General features: G+C 40.4%; 3 protein-coding genes across 3 annotated transcripts; all 3 read left to right on the top strand.

Annotated features, from left to right (window-relative positions):
* Window positions 1-214: 214 nt before the first annotated feature.
* K444DRAFT_515629 (transmembrane amino acid transporter) lies at window positions 215-2,120 on the top strand (the record flags this gene model as incomplete). The annotated part of the gene is made up of 4 exons (XM_024873614.1): window positions 215-621; window positions 670-741; window positions 798-1,142; window positions 1,205-2,120. The coding sequence occupies 4 exons, from the start codon at window positions 215-217 to the stop codon at window positions 2,118-2,120; spliced, it is 1,740 nt and encodes a 579-aa protein (XP_024743859.1).
* Window positions 2,121-2,863: 743 nt separating this feature from the next.
* Window positions 2,864-5,353, top strand: K444DRAFT_516283 (major facilitator superfamily protein; the record flags this gene model as incomplete). The annotated part of the gene is made up of 4 exons (XM_024873672.1): window positions 2,864-3,079; window positions 3,143-3,852; window positions 4,160-4,161; window positions 4,593-5,353. The coding sequence occupies 4 exons, from the start codon at window positions 2,864-2,866 to the stop codon at window positions 5,351-5,353; spliced, it is 1,689 nt and encodes a 562-aa protein (XP_024743860.1).
* A 3,135-nt stretch (window positions 5,354-8,488) lies between these two features.
* On the top strand, window positions 8,489-9,891 carry K444DRAFT_550054 (Diaminopimelate epimerase-like protein). The gene is made up of 2 exons (XM_024876491.1): window positions 8,489-8,731; window positions 8,812-9,891. The coding sequence occupies exons 1-2, from the start codon at window positions 8,628-8,630 to the stop codon at window positions 9,725-9,727; spliced, it is 1,020 nt and encodes a 339-aa protein (XP_024743861.1). The 5' UTR covers window positions 8,489-8,627; the 3' UTR covers window positions 9,728-9,891.
* The last annotated feature ends 10,882 nt before the right edge of the window (window positions 9,892-20,773 follow it).

Raw genomic sequence — 20,773 nt, forward strand, 5'->3', positions numbered from 1 at the left:
ATGCGTGGCCGGGGGGAGACTGTCAAAATTTATGAGAGGCACAGCTCGCACGCTCAAGTTTTCCATGTCGTCCCCATCTTTCCTTCCATTTCTGTGATCATTCCGAGACCTCACAAACTCTCTACGCACAATCGCAATCATGTCCGCAATTCACACACTCGGCATCGACCATGGTGTCGCACCTGAACCTCAGAAGCCCATAGGAAATGGGCCCATGCGCACAGCATACCAGCTCCATCAGTCCGTGGACCCAACTATTCTATTCGAAGAATACCTCCATTACGCAAAAATCACGCGCCGGGAAGAGCGAGAGGCGGAGAAGGCGATCGAGAAGAAATGGTCCTTCAAGCGAATGATTAAAAATAGATTCAGCAAGGGGCAGACGGGTACTGTCATCGAGGTAGCAGTTCGGCAGCTATCTGAACTGGACGGAGAGAAAAATGAAGAAACAACAGTAGAAAGGGGGGACCCGTTCGATGCTTTCAATAATCTGACATACTCGCATCCGAGTCACGTCTCCGACGCCGAGTGGAAGGCATTGAGTCGGGGTGTGAGAACTGTTGAATGGAGCACATGTTTCTATCTCATTACCAGCGATATCATTGGACCCTTCGGAATCCCGTGCGTCTTCTTCAAGCTTGACTCGAGTCAAAGCTGACTTGTGTTTAGATGGGCCTTCTCACAGCTCGGATACGGTCCCGGAGTTGCATTTTTCACGCTTTTTGGATCAGCTGCTGCGCTGTAAGACACCCCGATAGCCATCACTTTGGCAAGTACACTGCTGACATTGTCGATAGAGCTGGGTTCTACCTTTGGTGGATTTTCATCGAGATGGATTCCGACCGCTACCCCCTTCGTGACTACGGAGCTGCCTTTTTTCGCGTATTTGGCCCAAAGTCTCGTCATATCATCAACGTCCTACAATCGCTCCAAATGATCTTGACGCTGGGTTCTCTCATTCTCGGGATGGGCCAATCGATTGCTCAGATCTCTCAAGGAACCAGCAAACCCCTCTGCTTTGTTATCTGTCTGCTAATCTTCGTGCTACTTGGCATTGGACTTGGCCAAGTTCGGACTCTGCAAAGACTGGGCTGGCTCTCGAATTTTGCAGTGTGGATGAATGTTCTAGCTGTAATAATCTGGTATGAGCGATGACCTCAGTCCACACTTGTGCAGAGAGAAATCGCTTCTAACCTGGGAATAGCATGGGTGTCATTGCACACTCGCCGCCAAACTTTGAAGCCACTCAAGCTTCATTTGGAGACAATTTCGTCGAAGGCCCAATCCGCACATTCGCTGGTTTCCCACCCGAAGAGTATGCCAGCGGAGGGAAAGGTCTCATTGCCGCTATGAATGGCATAAATCAGTGTGTGTACGCCTTTGCAGGAGCAATCCTCTTCTTCAACTTCCTCGCAGAAATGCGCAACCCCTGGGACTTTTGGAAAGGCCTTGTATGCGCACAAGTCTTCCTCTTCCTCTTTTACATCATGTTCGGCATATATGTCTACTCTTTGCAGGGCCAGTTTGCGTTCAATCCGGTTCAGCAAGGTCTGAGTCTGTATAACTACCAGACGGCCGCGAATATTTGCTACATCATGACTGGATTCATTGCGGCAGCGATGTATGGAAATATTGGCATCAAAGTCATCTATAACAATGTTTTCCAAGAGCTTCTCAGCGCGCCACCACTCACGGTCGTGAAGGGCAAGATCATTTGGGTGTTCATGGTGCCGATATACTGGGCAATTGCTTTCATCATCGCCGCGTCTATCCCACAATTCTCATACCTTACAGGATTGTTGAGCGCAATGTGCTTTGTGTCGTTTACATACACATTTCCTGCTCTTCTGGCTATGGGTTTCAGGATCAAGAAGGACGCCATGCTCCCAGATGAGTCGTTTGACGAGACGACACTGAAGTATACTCGCCATGACGATGGTATGCAGAGATGGACCAGGGGTTTCTTGAAGCATTGGTACTTCAATGCCTTCGACGCACTATACTTGCTGGCGAGTCTGGTAACTGTTGGACTCGGAAGCTATGCTGCTATTGAAGGGCTTATTTCGAGTTTTGATGGTACTAGCGTTGCGACCAGTTGGGGATGTACTGCACCGGTGTAATTTTGCGAATATAACGTGCTTGAATACCCGGAAGATAGACGTATTATTTTACAACTGACTCTAAGCCTCATTGGGGCCGTTTCCTGGTCTATACCAAGTAGCAGTTAAATGATGCATGTGACGAAAATGGTCTGTACCTTCGACTAAGTGTAGCCCGGGCGCTGGTGGGAGGAGTGTGCCGTTTCACTCGGTTCTATTGGCATGCTGTCCGTAAGCTCAAGACTCTTTGTCCTTTTGACTTCGCTGCCATGGCCAATCATTTGGGGTTAAATGACTAGGTAGAGGCAAACCTTTTCTGGGAGCCCATCGAAGGGGGGCCGATTTCGCTTGATTACGAACACGATTTCGTTGGGAACACTTCACGAATTCATCCTTCCAAAAGAGTCGGTCTTCTCTTTTTTCTCACTTCTGTATTCAGTTCAATATCTATTAATCGTATTAGTTTAGTCTTTGTAATGATTGAACTCGCAGTTGCCCGAATATTTCGAAGTGTTCCGGGCGTCCGGGAAGGGGTTCTCGGGAATACGCGTTTCAGCCAGGGCCCCCTGGATTTCGGTTCCGAAGCCCCCTATTTCGCTATCCGATGGCAAGATTAACGCAAAGACAAACCAGCCGAGCAGCCGACTGAAACATCAGCTGCGAGGCCAATTTAACAGTAAAAAGACTTCCGACCGCGATGGAAACCATGGTGAGAAAACAGCTTTTTTCAACCTCTACCAACTTCCCATCTGATAGACTCCACCATGGTTCAACAAAGTACTTCAGACGATACGGCTGAAAATGGGGATTTGATTCAGCAGCCAACTCAAGATGTGGAGCGTGCAATCACAAATGAGAAAGCAGGGCAAGTACCACTATCAGCAGCAGCAGAAGATGACGAAGGAAAACTCTATCCTCCAGCACGAAAGGTTATTGTAGTTATGGTTGCTTTGTACCTCTCCTTATTCCTTGTATCTTTAGTGAGTTCTCGCTCTATGTCCGACATTCACTTCTCCTCAGTAGCTCACTAATTCGCTTGTTAGGACCGCACAATCATTGCCACAGCCGTTCCTCAAATAACTAACGTCTTCCACTCGATCGACGACATCGGCTGGTATGCAAGTGCCTACATGATCACAGGATGCGCTTTCCAGCTCCTCTACGGCCGAATTTACACCTTCTACTCCCCGAAATGGGTATTCCTCACTAGCGTCTCGATCTTCGAACTCGGGTCTCTCATCTGCGGCATCTCGAAGAACTCCCTCACATTCATCGTCGGTCGTGCCATCGCTGGCCTCAGTTCGGCAGGGATTTTCTCGGGCAGTATTGTTTTGACTGTGCATATCATACCTTTGCGCAAGAGGCCCGTATATCAGAGTCTCATGGGCGTTGTGTTCTTGGCTTCGAGTATCGTGGGACCGGTTATTGGGGGTGCTTTTACCACTCATTTGTCTTGGAGATGGTGCTTCTACATCAACTTGCCAATTGGAGGCGTGATTTTGCTTCTGTCGTTTTGGCTTCTGCCTTCGGATAACAATAGGACTAAGGAGGAGATCGAAGCAGCGAAGTTATCGATGAGAAAAAAACTTGAGCGACTTGATCCGATTGGAACGTTATTTTTTCTGCCGGGAATCGTGTGTCTCTTGCTTGCACTTCAACTGGGCGGTTCGACGTATGCTTGGAATGACGTTCCCATCATCGTGCTTTGGGTCGTCTTTGGGTTGCTAATGATCGCTTTTGCGGGGGTGCAGGCGTGGAAGCAGGAAAATGCTACCCTGCCTCCGGCAAATTATAAAAAGGACCCCCCCCTTCTACTAAAAAGGACCCCCCTAAAATTTTAAAAAGGACCCCCCCCCTAGATAGCCAAAACCACCAAAAAAAGAGTTAATGCACGCAAAGATCGCAAAGTAGGGAGTTGCATTTCTCATAAATAGAGTTAATTAAAGCTAGCTAGAAAAGAACTCAAGTGAAGCGTGAGAACTGACTAAGCGAAATGATCGTACTAGACTAAATCCAGAGATCACACGGTAATAGTACTATAATAAGAGCCTTATATTTAGTAGTATCTGCTTTGGTTTCTACTAGGTCCCTTAACCTCTTAGCTAGGGTCCTTACTTTTAGCGTAGGAATAATCCTGGGCTCTAGGGGGCTCATAACCAAGCCAGATCCCGTGACTTCAAGGGACTTTACAAAAAACTCCCTATTCCGCCTTATTAACCTACCCCAGATTCTCGATTCGGATTACGATATTAGCTAACTAGTATTAACTTCATTAAGCTTAGAGCTTATAATAGCTCTTAGGCAAAAAGGGGGGCTTATCACGTGCTATCTCTCTCAAAGATCATGAAAAATACTACTTCCTTCTAATATTTTTGTATACTCGTCTTATGAAACTATTAAATCTAAGTCTAATAATTACTTCTCAAAGCTCTATATATAATTCTAGGGGGGGGGTCCTTTTTAAAATTTTAGGGGGGTCCTTTTTAGTAGAAGGGGGGGGTCCTTTTTATAATTTGCCCCTGCCTCCTCGAATCCTGCGATACCGAAGCGTGACCGCCAGCACATGGTTTGCATTCTGCATCAGTGGGTCAATGACGGTCATAATATACTTCTTACCTGTTTGGTTCCAGGCCATCGAAAGAGTCAGTGCCATTGAATCAGGCATCAGAATCCTCCCCCTGATCATTGCTCTCCTGGTTGCAAGCATCATTGCTGGGGGGACCGTCAGTGCCTTGGGTTACTATACACCCATGTTGATAGGTTGCTCCATCATCATATCTGCAGGAGCGGGGATGATGACAACGTTCAAAGTCGACACTGGCAAAGCGATATGGATCGGGTACCAAGTCATTTTCGGCTTCGGCATTGGACTCGGTCAGCAACAAGCGGGGTTGGCTGCTCAGACAGTGCTCCCCACCGTTGATGTTCCCGTTGGTGTGTCGCTCAAGTTCTTTGGTCAGTCGCTGGGAGGTGGAATCTCTGTGTCTGTTGCACAGAATGTTCTCAGCACGAAACTCGTATCTGGCCTGGCTGGTCTTCCGAACCTGGACCCGCGGGTCATTGTCAATTTGGGCGCAACCGAGCTGAGAGATTATGTCGGACTTGAACACCTCGGAGAGGTTTTGCGAGTCTACAATCATGCACTTGATGAGGTGTTTATGGTTGCTGCCATTGTCGCAGCTATGTCGATTCTTGGGGCAGTACTGACGGAATGGAAGAGTGTCAAAGGGAAGAATCTCAAGGGGGTCCTGTAGAGTAGTTTGTACAGCCATCCCCAAAAGCACAATGCTAACTCACACGTTGTCTGAATGCAATTAGACTACTCTTGCTTGGAAATACTCTGGGATTACTTACCCGAAGCCTCATTTATTCTCCTGTTAGTGTGCAAAAATCCTCAGAGAAGGAAATATAAATTAGTTCAAAACAAATTCCTGCGTTTCTACATCTAAATTCTTTGCTTCCCTTTATCCTAAAACCATGTAAGTAGCAGCCCCGACGAATTTATACTGCCCACCTCCACAGGGCAGCAGAACGTAGGGTATATATGTCCGCCATAAAAGACGCATATTATGACCCCGACTTTTGCGTTATACGGCATGGGGCCCAGGTATCCATTGGCGGTAGAGCAGAAGCGCCGACCCCAAAATCTTTGACATAAAGAAGCTTCAATCTCTTGAAAAATGAATCTCATCCTATGTAACCAATCCCCCTCTTGGGCGACCCCGGAAGAAACGACGTTACAGATATCGAGGTACTCAGCTACTAAAGAACACTCTTCTAGAGAAAGAGTCCTAAGCCTATGTATCATATCAGGCCAAGTATCCTATAGTAGAGTACGATGGGATTGTTCAAGCCATACTTCTGATACTGGAAAGTCTATGTCATCTGAGAGACACGCGATGTATTTGCAATACCGGAACCATCCCATTGTAGCAGTATAGGTAATTGCTTTCGGGCACGTGATTTAGTTCAGTGTTGACGGCGCGTTCGTCATTCATCTTTCCGGTATTTTCGATATGTTTTGGTTCTCTTTCCAAACTCGTATGTCCCTTGGCATTCTGTTGCTGCGTAACATCCTTCTGAAGGACGTCCAGTGGCTGACTTAGGACCTTGACCTCATCAATTATCTTTCCCACGATCGTAAGAATTTTTTTATTCTGAGAAAGGGTTGCGTGTAGTGCCGAGTCTCCAGTTGCTGTGAAGCCTAACAAAACCGGATGACCTCGGTCTCGGTTGGACAAAGGACATCTGGAACCCACCATGGGAGAGAGGTATCTTCATTGTTTCCATGAAACCCAATGTTCAGAAAATCTAAAGAGCCTATTTACTTAACAATCCACACGCAAAATCTATGTAGCATTGTCATAGCAGGGATCGCATGCCCTGAGCAGTTTTGCAGTCAGATGCCAACCCAAACAGCGCATATACGTAGTCTCTCGGGTCAGTACAGAGGAGGTTCCAAGTCATAAACAAAAGCATGGAAAGTGCGAATTTCCCGAGCCGAAGGAGGCTCACGATTGAAGTATTCTGCATCGCTCTACCTGCGCCCTTGTCGGTTGGGATCTCAGTGCTGGAGTGTTTGAACAAAATATTGCCATGCACGACGTGCTTCAAAACACACCAAGGAAGTGCCGAATAACCACAATGAACAATAAAATTCTGTGATAAGGCGACTTCTTGGATGGCCTGGTCTCATATTAACTTTTATAAGCTCTTTAAGAAACTGAAATTACATATTTTCTGTGGAACCACGGCCGTTGTAGCGACGATTTTAACGGTCCATATTCCCAATTCGGTGAACCACTTCTGGTTTTAACTAGATCATCCTGTCAAGGCAGTGTCAAATTTAAAACAATCATCTACCACAGTCGTAGCGGGGAAATGGTCTCGTATGATTTTGATCGCTCGAAAGGAATTTCCACCTCTTCAGTCTCCTCGCCGAGCCAGACCAGTGTCCGGAAAAATGATGAGTAAATCCGTCTTATCAACGAAATCTATTCACAACGTTCATCGATATTATCCTGGTTAATGGCTGTACTGCATTAATATAGTACGGCTCCTGCAGCGCGCTGTCAACCTTACAAATAGCATCCGCTCAGACGACTTGCTCGGTGTCCTCAGTGCGAAGATAGCGAAGAGCAGATTGCAAATTTGACGTGACTGATAAGGTTTTGTTGCCGCAGTGAATCTGTTCCTTGTTCCTGGTACCTCCCTAACATGGTATCTCATCTTAGGCGTCTCGGGGATATTCCATGTAAGATTAATAGATTTTTTCAGTTTTCAGCTGCCACTCTAAGACACAATTGAGCGGCGTTGGATATCTTATTCGGTGACCTTCGTGACGCATGCACTCGTTCCACACCCACCAACATGTACTCCTGGAGCCTTTGAGTTTGATATGGTCAATGAGGTGAGCCGTTTCATGATCCCCTGTTTGGGCAATGGAATAGGTAGGAACAGATATCACTTGAAAATTGGTTCTCGTTTCTCATTTGCGTCATCTACTTGGTGTGGTCTCTGTTGGTTCCTTCCGGCGAGTAGTTATAGGTTTAGCGAAATTGGTAGGTCCCACCTGCCAGTTCAAATGGAACCCCTCCCCCATCACTGCCATCTATAAAGTCCTTCGCTCCTTCTCCTTCCTCTTTCTTTTCACAACCCACTCGGATCGCAAAAACCAGATATCCGCCAAAGCCACAAGACAAAACAGAATCAGATACTTTGCTTTCCGATCCCAGGAGCAGAACAATTACAGCAACACACAACTTAGGATACAACTACCCAGCCAATCACACAGCACCATACACTCCGTACCAATATTAACCATATCTACCACCTTCACTAAGGACGAACAACTCGTCGTTGAGTAATTCACCTCCGAATTCCCAACCCAAGCTCCCCAAACATTAACCAACCGCCATCAGCCTGCGTGCAACCCTCACCTTCCCCAAGCAAGCAAACGCTCTCCGCAAGGGCGGTTACGCCACCCTCAAATTGAAGCTTTGGAAAATGCTCGAGATCAGAACCACAAAGCCAGTCAAGCACGGACACGCAAAATGCACGTTCAAGGGCCTGATCTTCGAGCACGCCGAGCTTAGGCAATCCCCTATTCTTAAGCGAACGCTATAAATAGCAAACCACGAATTCAGGACATATATGGCAAACCACGGGTAGCGGCACACCCAAAAGACAATGCATATAAGCATGCATCACAAGAAGTTATGACTGTAGCAAATATCTCGACCTGGCCGAGATAGAAGCCGCCTTGGGAAGAAGTAGTATTTTAAGAATCGGAGGAATTATAGTCAGGGCACGTGATATGATCTCATCCCACTCCTATAGGATCCCCGAGCTTCTCTCTTTATTTGAAGTGTCACAAACATCAGTCAACACTCTGTTGGCCACTCTCTTGTCGACACAAATAAGTGATCCGAACACGAACACGAAAGCGGAGATAACGTCAAAGTGCAATGTGGTGGAGGAGTCTGCAGGTGTGACTCAGAGCGTGAACAACCTAATACGGACATCTCCATGTCTATAAGATCAAACTCTCAATCTTCGAAAAACAGAATTGAATCTCAACCACATCTAAAATATCTCGTCCACGCGAATTCAACCCCGAGTTTTCACTTGAAGTAAGCAATGTCTCCACCGCCACGCCACGCCACGCACCACCCCTCTCTCCTTCACCTCCTCCCTCACTCATACTATCCAGACCATCTTCATCATCCACCAAAATGCAGCTCTCATTCGTGACTCTCGATGCCTTCACGAGTACCCGCTATACTGGGAACCCGGTTGCCATCGTCCAGGTCCCTGCTTCCATCGCCCCTAGTCTCACACAAGCACAAAAGCAGTCGATAGCCTCAGAATTCAACCTCTCAGAGATTGTCTTCCTGCACCTCCCAGAAGAAGGAACTGCTCCCACGGAGAGGAATATCGACATCTTCACCCACCAAGCCGAAGTCCCATTCGCTGGCCATCCAACCATCGGCACTTCTCACTACCTCTTAAAAACGGTTGGGGAGAGGGTCGACACCATCATCACAAAAGCTGGACCAATTCCTATCTCAGTTGACGAGCAGACGGGGAATGTGAAAGCTGAGATTCCGCAAGATTTTCATATTCATGAGGTTACCTACAAGTGTGACTTGAATGCAAAGGAAAACTCGACCATAAGCATCGCCAAGGGCATGAGCTTTATTTTCGTCAGACTGGAGAGCCTTGAGGACCTTGTAAAAGCGGACGAGCTCAAAAACTTGCATGGAGATACTTACGACCCATCCTCTCTTGACGAAGGATGGAAAGTCGGATTAGTGGGGACTATGTATTTCGTTGCCCAGGGAACGGATGAGCTTGGAAGAAAGAAATACCGCACTCGTATGTTTGGATCGAGAGAGGATCCCGGAACAGGAAGCGCGAGCTCGGGTTTGGGGTGTTACTTGGCTGGGCTGGAGGGGAAGGAGACTGGGAAGGGGCCTATTAAGTTTGTGTTTGAGCAGGGGGTGGAGATGGGGAGGCGGAATGTGATAAGTGTTGAGGTTACACGGGGTGAAGGGGGAGAGGGGGTTGAGAAGGTGGCCTTGAGTGGTGCTGCTGTTACTGTTATGGAGGGAAAGTTGGAGGTTTGAAAAGTCTCAAGTGCGGAATTTGTCATGTTACGCCTGATGTTCAACTTATACAAGTACACCCCCCATTACATGTATCAAGAACCATAATCCCCGTGGCAGACGATCAAACTACTAGCAGTACTCTAGAGATGTATGCGGTTCAATCCCTGCAATCTAACGCCGGCAACAAAGTTCAGCTTAAGGACCAAGTTGAAGAAGCACACTTATTTATCACGGCTCCATCCCAATCAGCCCCAGCCGTACCCATTCACCTTATTACTAGCTTCAATAAGCGTGCTCTGACACCACGTGGTAGCTTGCAACCAGCACCCGACCTTTCCACAGTGAACCGCATCTATCTTGCCCCCCGCCTTCTTGGATGGCCTCGGAGTATGCTTTCGAAACATTCGAAACAGGAGCGTCGAGTACACAAACCGGGAATGTAACCACAGAAACCAACGCATGTTCAGCGCAACTAGATTACCAAACCTGTCCTCCGAACCCTTCCGTCGCTATAAAGGTGGCGGTTTTAGGCGATCTAGGTGGCCGGATTGTACACTACCACATAAACGATCGAGGAAGCGAATTTCGGACCATAACAGTATCAAATGGCACAACTGCCCAGGAAAATCATACCCTAGTCTCATATTCGCCAGTTGCGTTTTAGTCTCTAGACATGAACAAGGGCCGCTTTTACCTGAGCTGCGAGTGGGCATGCCTGAGTCAGCCTGTGCGCTGTCCTGGAGCCTATTTTGGCCCCCTTTTCGCCCCGGCTTAGTTTACTTAGCCCAGAAGTCTGTTCCTGGTCTCTTTACACCTTGCTCTGCTTCCCTTCCTCCATCCACGCACTAAGTATATTAGCACCCTCCCTCCCCAACTTGTTTTCCTACCTGATATATCGCTCGCCGCTCCTTTTTGGCCTCAACGACCGTGCCAAACTCGCTAGCACGCCTCATTTTCAAGCCTTTGCCCCGCACTATTTTGCCCTTCCTGCAACGACATCTTCTTCTCTATATTGTCCTACGTTCAGGCCACCCTAAGCGGTTGGCTCACGGGGCTCCGTAGAAAAAACGGGTCATCTTCTTCTCTATATTGTCCTACGTTCAGGCCACCCTAAGCGGTTGGCTTACGGGGCTCCGTAAAAAAAAACGGGTTACGTAAGGAACACCAGAATCGCCCTCTTCTAGGGAATCGTACATCGGAATACGATTCCGTCCAAATCCTTAGGGCTCAGCTAGGGATTAGAGAGAAGAAGCTCAAGTACCTTTCTCTCTATTTTAGTGGTTCTGGAATACGAGGGGCTTTTCTTGCGATTTTTTAAAGCTCGGGGGAAAATCTTAAGCTAGGGGCCCTGTAAAAAGCACTAAAAAAAAATCCTGACCTTATATTACTCTCTTCTTCTTCTTCTCTCTATTACTATAGACCCTTCCCGCTTTTGTACTTCCTATAAGTAGAACCGGCCTGCTTCTGACTTTATTATAGAGCGGGCTAAGCCATATAAGACTTGCTCTTACTATCGAGTTTATATCCTCCTTCTTTTCTGACTTAATTAACCAGTTAATAGGCCCGAAATATTACTAATTATATCTAGCGGTACTCTGCCTTATAAGAACTCGATCCGAATACCCTTCCTATCTTCCGGTAATAATAACGGTCGGTTACGGACGTCTCTATAGACGAGCCAGCCCTATAGTACTAGTAACGGATCCGTTAACCGTCCGTTATAGCCCCCGTTTATATTATAGAGGACCCTCTAGCCGACCTATCTCCTATATGGTCTCCTGCCTTTCTTTCCTGCTTCCGGCCAGCTCCTATATATATAACCGGTCTGCTTATGGATTACTATATAGCTTGCGGAACCCTCTATTTTAACTATATAAATAATTACTTTAAGGCCTATTATAAGAAGGGTAATATAATATTTCCTCTAATTTATAAGCCTCCTCTATATCTCTCTTACCTCTTTATAGGCAATAACCTACTCTACTGGGCCTTCTAGACAAATATCCAGATATATAATTATACTTTTGCCTTTATATTAATTAGCTATAAGAAGAATACCCGGATTGACTTCTCCTATAGGATCTAGTATTTTCAGATCTATAATAAGCTCTTCTATTTCCAAGGCCTGCTATAGCCTGCTATATATACTAAACCCTCCTTTATATAGCTCTTCTTCTATAACCCGCTTTTTATAACTAATATCCGGGCTACTAACTTCTCTTACTTAGATTATATAGTTCTTTTATAGCTTATAGATATACTTATAGACTATAACCTGTTTATTATAGTCTATAAAACGGCCCGCAAGTATCTTATAAGCTAGTAAACCGATTTCCGGGTCTTACTTAACCTATAGATATACTTGATTCTCGAGTCAGGTATAGATTATTATTATAAGAACCTCCCTATAAATAACGAAGTTACTATCCTGATTCCGGATAAGTATATGGATACGAGCCGCTATAATCTGGTACTAATAGTCTATAAGATAGACTATAAGTATCTATAGCTATATATGATTAATATTATATATATAGTATATATATTACTCTATTATATTTTATTCTTTCTATATAGTAACCCAGACTAGTATTACGAGTTATAGTTATAGGACTATACCGGGACCCGCTAGTAAATATGGCTCGAATAGCGGGCCTTTTACTAGTACTACCTCTATATCCGTCTAGCCTTCTTCCTGCTCTTTTATACTAGCCGCCTCTTCTAGTAATATATTATTAATATATATATTGCCTATAAAATGACCTTACTTGACTAGCTCTACTTATACTAGTAGAATATCCGTATAGATATCTATATGAGACTTATAGATACTCTAATCTATAAGGATATCTATACGGGTAATATTAGCTATTACTTTATCCTCCCGTTAAGCTTTATAGGTAGTAATTGCTTTATATAATAGCTCTTTTAAGACTTAATAGCTATTATATAATACTTTAGTAAGCCAAGCTTCTTTATTATATTTATAGCTAACCCGTACTAGCCTGAAATTACAGATTATCTCTTAAACAGGTAGTAAGTAATTAATTGTCCGGATCTCTTCTACTAGGTCTTTATCCTAAAAGTAAGAGAGCTTCTTATAGACCTTAAGAACTACCTTTTCGGATAATATATAGACTATATATATATAATTGAGTACCAGAAGTATGGCCTCCTATATATATACCTGCTCTTATTTCTTAGGAGAGATACTATTTTCTTAACTCTTGATTTAGTTAATAAGGTTATTTATATCGAGCTTCTAGACCCGTTATAGGATCCTATAGGCGAATTTATGGCTATAGTTACTAGCCAGATATCTTACGGGCCGTATAGCCTTAATAATAATCCAAAAGCCCTATATATGGCCCGTAATATGCCTATAGCCCTGCTTATATACCAGAAGAGGTTCCCTAAGGTATTTATGGCTATAATAATTATCTGTAAGAATAGGTATCCCGAATACTAGTACCGGGATAATGGTTATATATTTATAGTCTATAAATCCGGTTTTCTAGGCCAGGAAGTTATCTGTAATAACTACTGGATTATTCTATATAACCTGTACCTCTTTTAGAAGTTCCGTTTATATATTAATATTAAGGTTTATATATTCGTATAAGTAATTAAATATATTTATAAATATATTTATAAAAAAACAGACTATATAACTATTACTATTTCGGGAATAAATAATAAGATTACCTAGTATTTCTAAGCTCGGTATATAGGCCCTATAGAGGCTTTCTGGTATCTATTCGAATACCTAATATATTAGGAGTTCTCTCTGGTTTAATACCTTATAATTCACCTTCCGGGATAGTATATAGTCTATTTTATAGCCGACCTCTTACCTAAGCAGATTACGGACCAGACTGCAAATACTCGTTTAATCTTAATAGCCTTCTTTAAGTATAATATAATATATGAGGACGGCTACTAGTATCTCTATTACGAGTTCCTATAGTACTTTATATAGGTTACTAAGACCCGGATATAGAAGCCCTATAAGTAAAAGTATAATATCGGCCGTATTTATTACTATAGCCTAGTTTTGGACAAGCGGTTTTACTTATAGCTCTTACTAATAGTTATATATAGTCTATAGTCCTTTAACGAGCTATATTTAGTTAAGGGTATCTGTTATCCTATATACTATACTACCTGTATTACCTGCGGCTTGGTAAAGAATAATTAGAAGTAGTTCTAGTACTTTAATAAGGCTATTTTATTAATGACTGGCTATGGTTTATAGATACTCTTTCTTATAGGTATCCGCTAGTAGCTAATTACGGATATATAAGTAATCTGGGACTAGTATAAGAAGTATTTCTATAATAACTTGGCCCGTAAGCTCGCCTATAACCCGTTAATTAACTTCCTACTACCCTTAGTTAATCCTTATTATAATTACGGCCTCTTTTTGCTTGGTCTCAGTCTTATAAATCTCTAGTAGATACTTACGGATATTACCTTGCCTGAGAATACCTTTAACTAGACTATAAGCTATTATATGGCTAATTTGCAGGTCGATTATACCTATAAGATATTACTAGTAACTGTAATACAAGCCTAGCTAAATATAGACTAGTACTCTTGCTTCTAGACAATTATAGTAGTAATTATAGATAATTTGCAGACTGCCTATTTCTACTTATAAGGCCCGGGCAGGACCGGTAAGATGTTCCTTTATAAGACCCTCTATTATTATTACTATAGCCAAGGTAAGGTAGTTCTATATATGGCATTAATAGGTATTACGGCTCTCCTTTTCCCGGACGGATATATGTCTTACTCCTAGTTCCGGATCCTATTCGAGCTTAATAAGTTATCTATAAGTATAATTACTAAGACGAGCCGGCTCGGGGCTCTTTTGTAATCTACGGACCTAATTATCTGGGACGAGATACCTATATAGTATAAGTACTACTTTAAGGTAGTATACCGGCTAATAGTCGATTTATAGTTAGTTGCGGATAATATTCTTTTTAGAAGGGTACCTGTAATCCTCAGGAAGAACTTTGCCCAGATCTTACTAGTAGTCCTATATGATTTGCAGGCCAATATAATATAGGCCTGCCTATAGCGGATATAGATCTAGCTATGGCTCCGTTAGCTATTATTACGGATTAATATACGGGTCTATAATAACCTATTAGAGCAGGATTTTATAGACTAGATTAGTAGTCTACTATATAATCCGTCTTTAAATAGGCAGATTATACTCCTGCCTTTTATTCCGTATATTTAGTTAGTTATAGACCTGATTAATTATATCTACCTATAAGAGCGATTCTTATAAGCCCTATATAATTACTAAGCCTTTAGTAAATAGGTAATCCTATTAATCCTAAATAATACGGTCCGTAAGCTTAACTAAATAATCCTGGATATATTCCCTGGCCAGGAATAGATATATTTTATAATAGATTTAGTTAATATAAATAAGGCGGATCCTGAGATTATAGAATTACCTCTAGAGGTCTTATAGAGTATCTATTTACCGGATCTGCTCTTTTTTAAGCTATAACTCAAGATTAGTATACTCATAATACTCTTATAGAATCTCTATCTATAGGAAGGGCTTTATAACGGATTATGGATATTGATTTATAGCTTTGGAAGGTTCTCGATTTGTATATAGCTACTAGGTAGCGATTTTAACGGCTAGTTACGGATAATTCTACAGATTAAGCTCTAGTTAACGGATTAGTAACTATCTTTTATACTTTCCCGTAAGTAGTTTCTACTTGCTTTATTCTTTATAATAACTATTAATAAGTTATAGGACCAGTTATTTAAGGTAATAGGAATAGATTTATAGTCCCTAGTCTTTTCTTATAGCCAGTTCTATATAGTAGCTTTACGGGTAACCTTATAGATAGGGCTTTATATTCTTTTATTCCCTAATATAAACTATACGAGTAATATAGTATATCCAGAAATATTACAAGGTTTTATTTAGCTTTTGACTTACTTATAGCTGATTTTATATATTTATAGGCTATTTTTCTTCTTATATTATTTATAAAGAGTCCGTAAAGAATTCATACCTGATTTATATACTTAGCTAAAAGCCTTTATTATATTCCAAACTTATTCGGGATAAGTTTAGGGCAAAATTATTACTAGCCCCGGAGCTTATATAGGGCCGCTAGTAATAATTTTAGTGAAGCGGCCCTAAACTCATCTATATAATACTATTGGATAATCGGACTACCTAGTTAAAAAACTGGTTATATAAGAAATACTAAAACTTGAGCCCAAGCCCCCTATATATTACTTGTTCCAGGAATACCAAAGCTTTCTACTGCTTCCTATATATCCCTTGGCCTTTTATTTAGCCTATAATTATATAAATATGAATTCTTCTCTATTATACTTTTATACCGGTTATAGATAATACTTTTTATATAGCGGATTTTCCCTAAATCTTAAGGGAGATCTATATAAGATATATTTATAATATAAGGTCTCTTTATTCTCGTATATCCGGATTTATATACTTGGTTACTGACCTTCTTTAGGCCAAACGGGCTATAAGGTGCCTTCTTTTTATAAATATTAATCCGAATATCCCTTAATAGACCCGTACCGGATCTATACGGCCTCCTGTAAATGAGGATAACTCTTGGCCTCGAAAACGGATCCGTTAAACCTATAATGAGCTAGATATGGCCTGTAGCCAGCTAGTAGAGGCTATTCTACTACTACTATTTCTTTTTTCTTCTCCTTCTTTTCCTGTCTTACCTATTAGCTTTTGTTTATAGTTCCGGGATCGGCCTGCTTATAATCTTGGCCTGATAAATATTAAATATAAGGATTATAGTATAAGATACTAGATATCGGAGGCAATTACGGGTATAAATTAGAAATTTGAATTCTATTATAAGAAAGGAGATATGGTAGTAAATAAGTTACGGGTGCCTCTGTTCTTTTTATAGGTGCTTCTCGAAGGAAATAATCTATAAACCTATAGCTTTTGTTAAAATATAAGGGTATATAACTTTATACTTGCTTTTATATTTATAAGCTATACCAAAGATATATATACTGACCTCTCTTGCGGTCTTTACTGCTTTTAGATCTATAGGAAGCTATTTTATTACCAGGGACCCTTAGAGCCAGGTTTATAGCAGGTTCCGGCCTTTATCTAGTTATTTTTTTATAATCTAGACTATATAACTAATCTCCGGTTATGGTACTGCCTGTAACTCAATTGAGCTATTCTCTATAGCCTTTATAAGATACTTGCAAATTATAGTAATTTTTTTATACGGATTTATAAGATAGCCCGGGAGTAATTAGCTAGCCAAACGGGTTACTTTCGGATCCTTTTTAGCCTGTAAATATATCTAATTCTCTAGTCTAGGGTAGACTATTATTATAAGAACCTTCCTATAGCTATAGAGCTAGCAGGAATCCTTTCAGATAAGTTTACGGACGAGAGTTAATATAATATCCTCCTTATGGTCTATAAGCCTGGCTATTAAGGTCTATAACTTTACTAGATAGCTATTACTTATATAGTATATATATTACTTTACTATATATTTCTCTTTCTATATAGCGAATACGGGTAGTACTATAGAATAACCTTACGGGATACCCGTTATATCTGTTAACGGATCCGTTTAGAGTAATGGCCCTTTTACCGGTTCCGTTTATATACCCGTAATTATAAGGTATTATCTCTCTTTTATATTTACTAGTTCTTTTAGTAATATATTATAGATACTTTTATTACCTATAAGACTATATCCCTTAATTAGCTCCGTTTATATTAAGACAAGATCCGTATAGATATATATAATAATTTAATAGATATTCTTATTTATAAGGATATCTTAGTAGCTAATCTAGGTTAGTAGTTCGTTCTTCTATTCTTTTTTATAGGCAGAGATTAGTTTATATAATAGCTTTTTTAAGATTTAATAGCTATTATTTATTATTTTAGAAAGCCTACCTTTTTTATTACCTTTATAGCTAATCCGTAATAGCTAGAGATTATCCAGGAGCTATACGGCTTGTAACTTATAGACCGGCCAGATCTAATTACTTATATATTTTAATTCAAGATTTAAGAGCTTCTTATAGATCTCAAGAATAGCCTTTTTGGACTATATACAGGTTATATTTATATAATTGAGTATTAGAAGTAAAGGCTTCTATATTTATATTTACTCTTATTCTTATAAGTATTTATAAAGTTTAATATACCTGAGTATATAAATAAGGTTATATATACTAAGCTACCGGATCTATTATAGGATTCTATAGGCGAGCTTCTAGCCTTGGTTACGGGTAATATATCTTATGGTCCGTATAGAAAGGATTATATACGGGCCCTATATATAGTCTATAGAGGAGCTTATAGTCTATTAGTATATTCTAAGAGGTTCCTAAAGGCTTTTATGGACCATACTATAATTTATAAGAATAACTATCCTAAGTACTACTACCGGAATAATAGATAGATATTTATAGTCTATAAATCCGGTACTTGGGACTAGTAAGTTATCTGTAATAATTACTGGGTTGTTCTATATAACCTGTATCTTCTCTAGAAGTTCTGCTTATATATTAATATAGAAGTATATATTTTGGTTTAAGTAATTAAGTATATTTATAAGTATATATATAAAGGAGCAGACTATATAATAGTTATAATTATGGCTATAGATAACGAGATTACCCGGTATATATATATCTATTATATAAGTCTATATAAGGCTATTTGGCGGCTATTCGAATTTCCTATATACTAGGAATTCTCTTTTATTTAGTATCTTGTAGTTTATCTTAAGGGGAAGCAAATAGTCTATTTTCCGGATAATATCTCTCCTATAGCCCTAGTTATAAAGATTGCAAATACCCGTTCGACTTTAATAGCTTTCTTTAAATATAATACTATATATAAGGACGGCTAGTAGTATTTATATTCGGAGTTTCCGGCCTACTTTATATAGGTTCCAAAGACTTATATATAGAAGTACTACTAGCGGGGTAATAATAACCGGATTGGCTATATATATTACTATAGCCCTGTTTCGGGCAAGCAGTACTACTTATAGCTCTTATTTACGGTTATTTATAGCCTGTAGTCCTTTGCGGATCTATATTTAGTTAAGGGCATCTGTTACCTAATATATCAGGCTACCTGTATTACCTATAGCTTGGTAGAGAATAACCAGGAGTAGTACTAGTATTTTAATAAGGCTGTCCTATTTATACCTATAGGTGGTTTATAGATATTATTCTTAACTGGCCTCTATTAGTGGCTAATTACGGACCTATTAGTAATCTGGAACCAGTATAAGTACTACTTCTATAATAATCTCTAATACTAGCTTACCTATAATAGTAGTTTCCTATTTCTGCTTTTTAATCCGTACTATAATTATAGCCTCTTCTTACTTATATATAGGCTTATAGACTAGTAGTAATTACTTGCGGACTATAGGCTCCCGTCTTTTATCTGGGATTAGACTAGTAGGTACCGTTCCTTATCTGTATTATATATTCTCGAAGACCAGGTATTACTTATGATTATAATATAAGCCTAGCTTAATCCTAATTAGTAATTATACTTTACGGAGATTATTACGGCTATTAAATCAGATCCGCAAATAGCCTACTTTTACTTATAAAGGCCAGGAGATATAGGTAAGATATTCTTATATAAGGTACTTTGCTATTACTTTTATAGGTAAGGGCGAATAGTTCTTTATATAGTATCTATAGGTATTATGGCTCTTTTACTACTAAACGGATATATATCTTATTCCTAGTTCAAGATTCTAATTGAGCTTTACGAATTGTCTATAAGTTCTATTATAAAATAGAATATTTTTAGATAGATCTTCCGGTTTACGGATCTTATTATCTGGAACGAGGTACTAATATAGTATAAGTACTACTTTGAGGTTATTTATTAGCTCTTGGTGAATTTATGGTCTATAGTAGATAATATTCTCTTTAGAGAAATATCCGTAATTCTCGGTAAGGACTTTGCCCAGATTCTTCTAGTTATACTATATGGTTTATAGGTAGATATTATTACTATATGCTTTTAATAATTATTTGTTTGGCTACGGCTTAAATAGCTCCGCTTATAGACTAATATACGGGTTTATAAGGGCAAGAATGGCCAGGAGTTTATCTACTAGATTAGCGAATTATCTAATAACCTAGACCCAAATAGAATAGTAATAATTCCGGATTATATAAACTAGCTAGTATTAATTACAGATCTGATTAGCTATATTTATCCCCCAGATCTTCTCTCCTGGGCTGCTACGGATCCGTTAACCTTCTATAGGCGATATCTTTTAACTATATTAAATATTATAGTCTCGGAGCTTAATATCTATATTCTTGGACGTTTACTAGGCTAATTACAGATATACTAATTAGTAGATTCCCTGGATATAGATAAGTCTTCGGGTAATAACTTATATAAGCTACCTATAAAGTAGCTATAAAGTATTAATCTCTCTTCCTTATTACTATCTCAGCTTACTCTTAAGATCGGGGCTCCGGTACTATTCTTACGGAACCTATATCTATAAGAGGATTTATATAATAGGACCCGGATAGTAGTTATAAGCTTACGAGTATATTATATTGAGGCCCGCTTACTTGAAGGGGATTTTAATAGCCAGTTACAGGTGATTTTACGGATTAAGCTATCTGCTATAGATACTAGCCTGGGAATTGCCCTCTTCCGGAAGTAGTTCCCGGTCCGTTTATATTTTATAATAACTATTAATAAGTTATAAGGTTAGTCCTTTTATACTATTAGTTTGGACCTATAGATGCCTGTATTTACTTACAGGCAGTTTTATATAGGGGTTTCCCGTATATTATCCGTAAAAGGCTTAAGTATTCTTCTACTATATGAGAACCTGTCTAGAATACTTAATATAACTTATCCTGAGGTCTTAGCCAATTTATTTTAGTACTTTATTTCTTGCGGATATCTTACGGATACCGGGTGGCCTTATGGGTCAGTTTGAGGGGTTTAGAGGTCTGTAATTATTCGTAACTACCTATAAGTATCTA

The sequence above is a fragment of the Hyaloscypha bicolor genome (genome assembly GCF_002865645.1).
Source record: "Hyaloscypha bicolor E unplaced genomic scaffold K444scaffold_10, whole genome shotgun sequence".
NCBI lineage: Eukaryota > Fungi > Ascomycota > Leotiomycetes > Helotiales > Hyaloscyphaceae > Hyaloscypha > Hyaloscypha bicolor.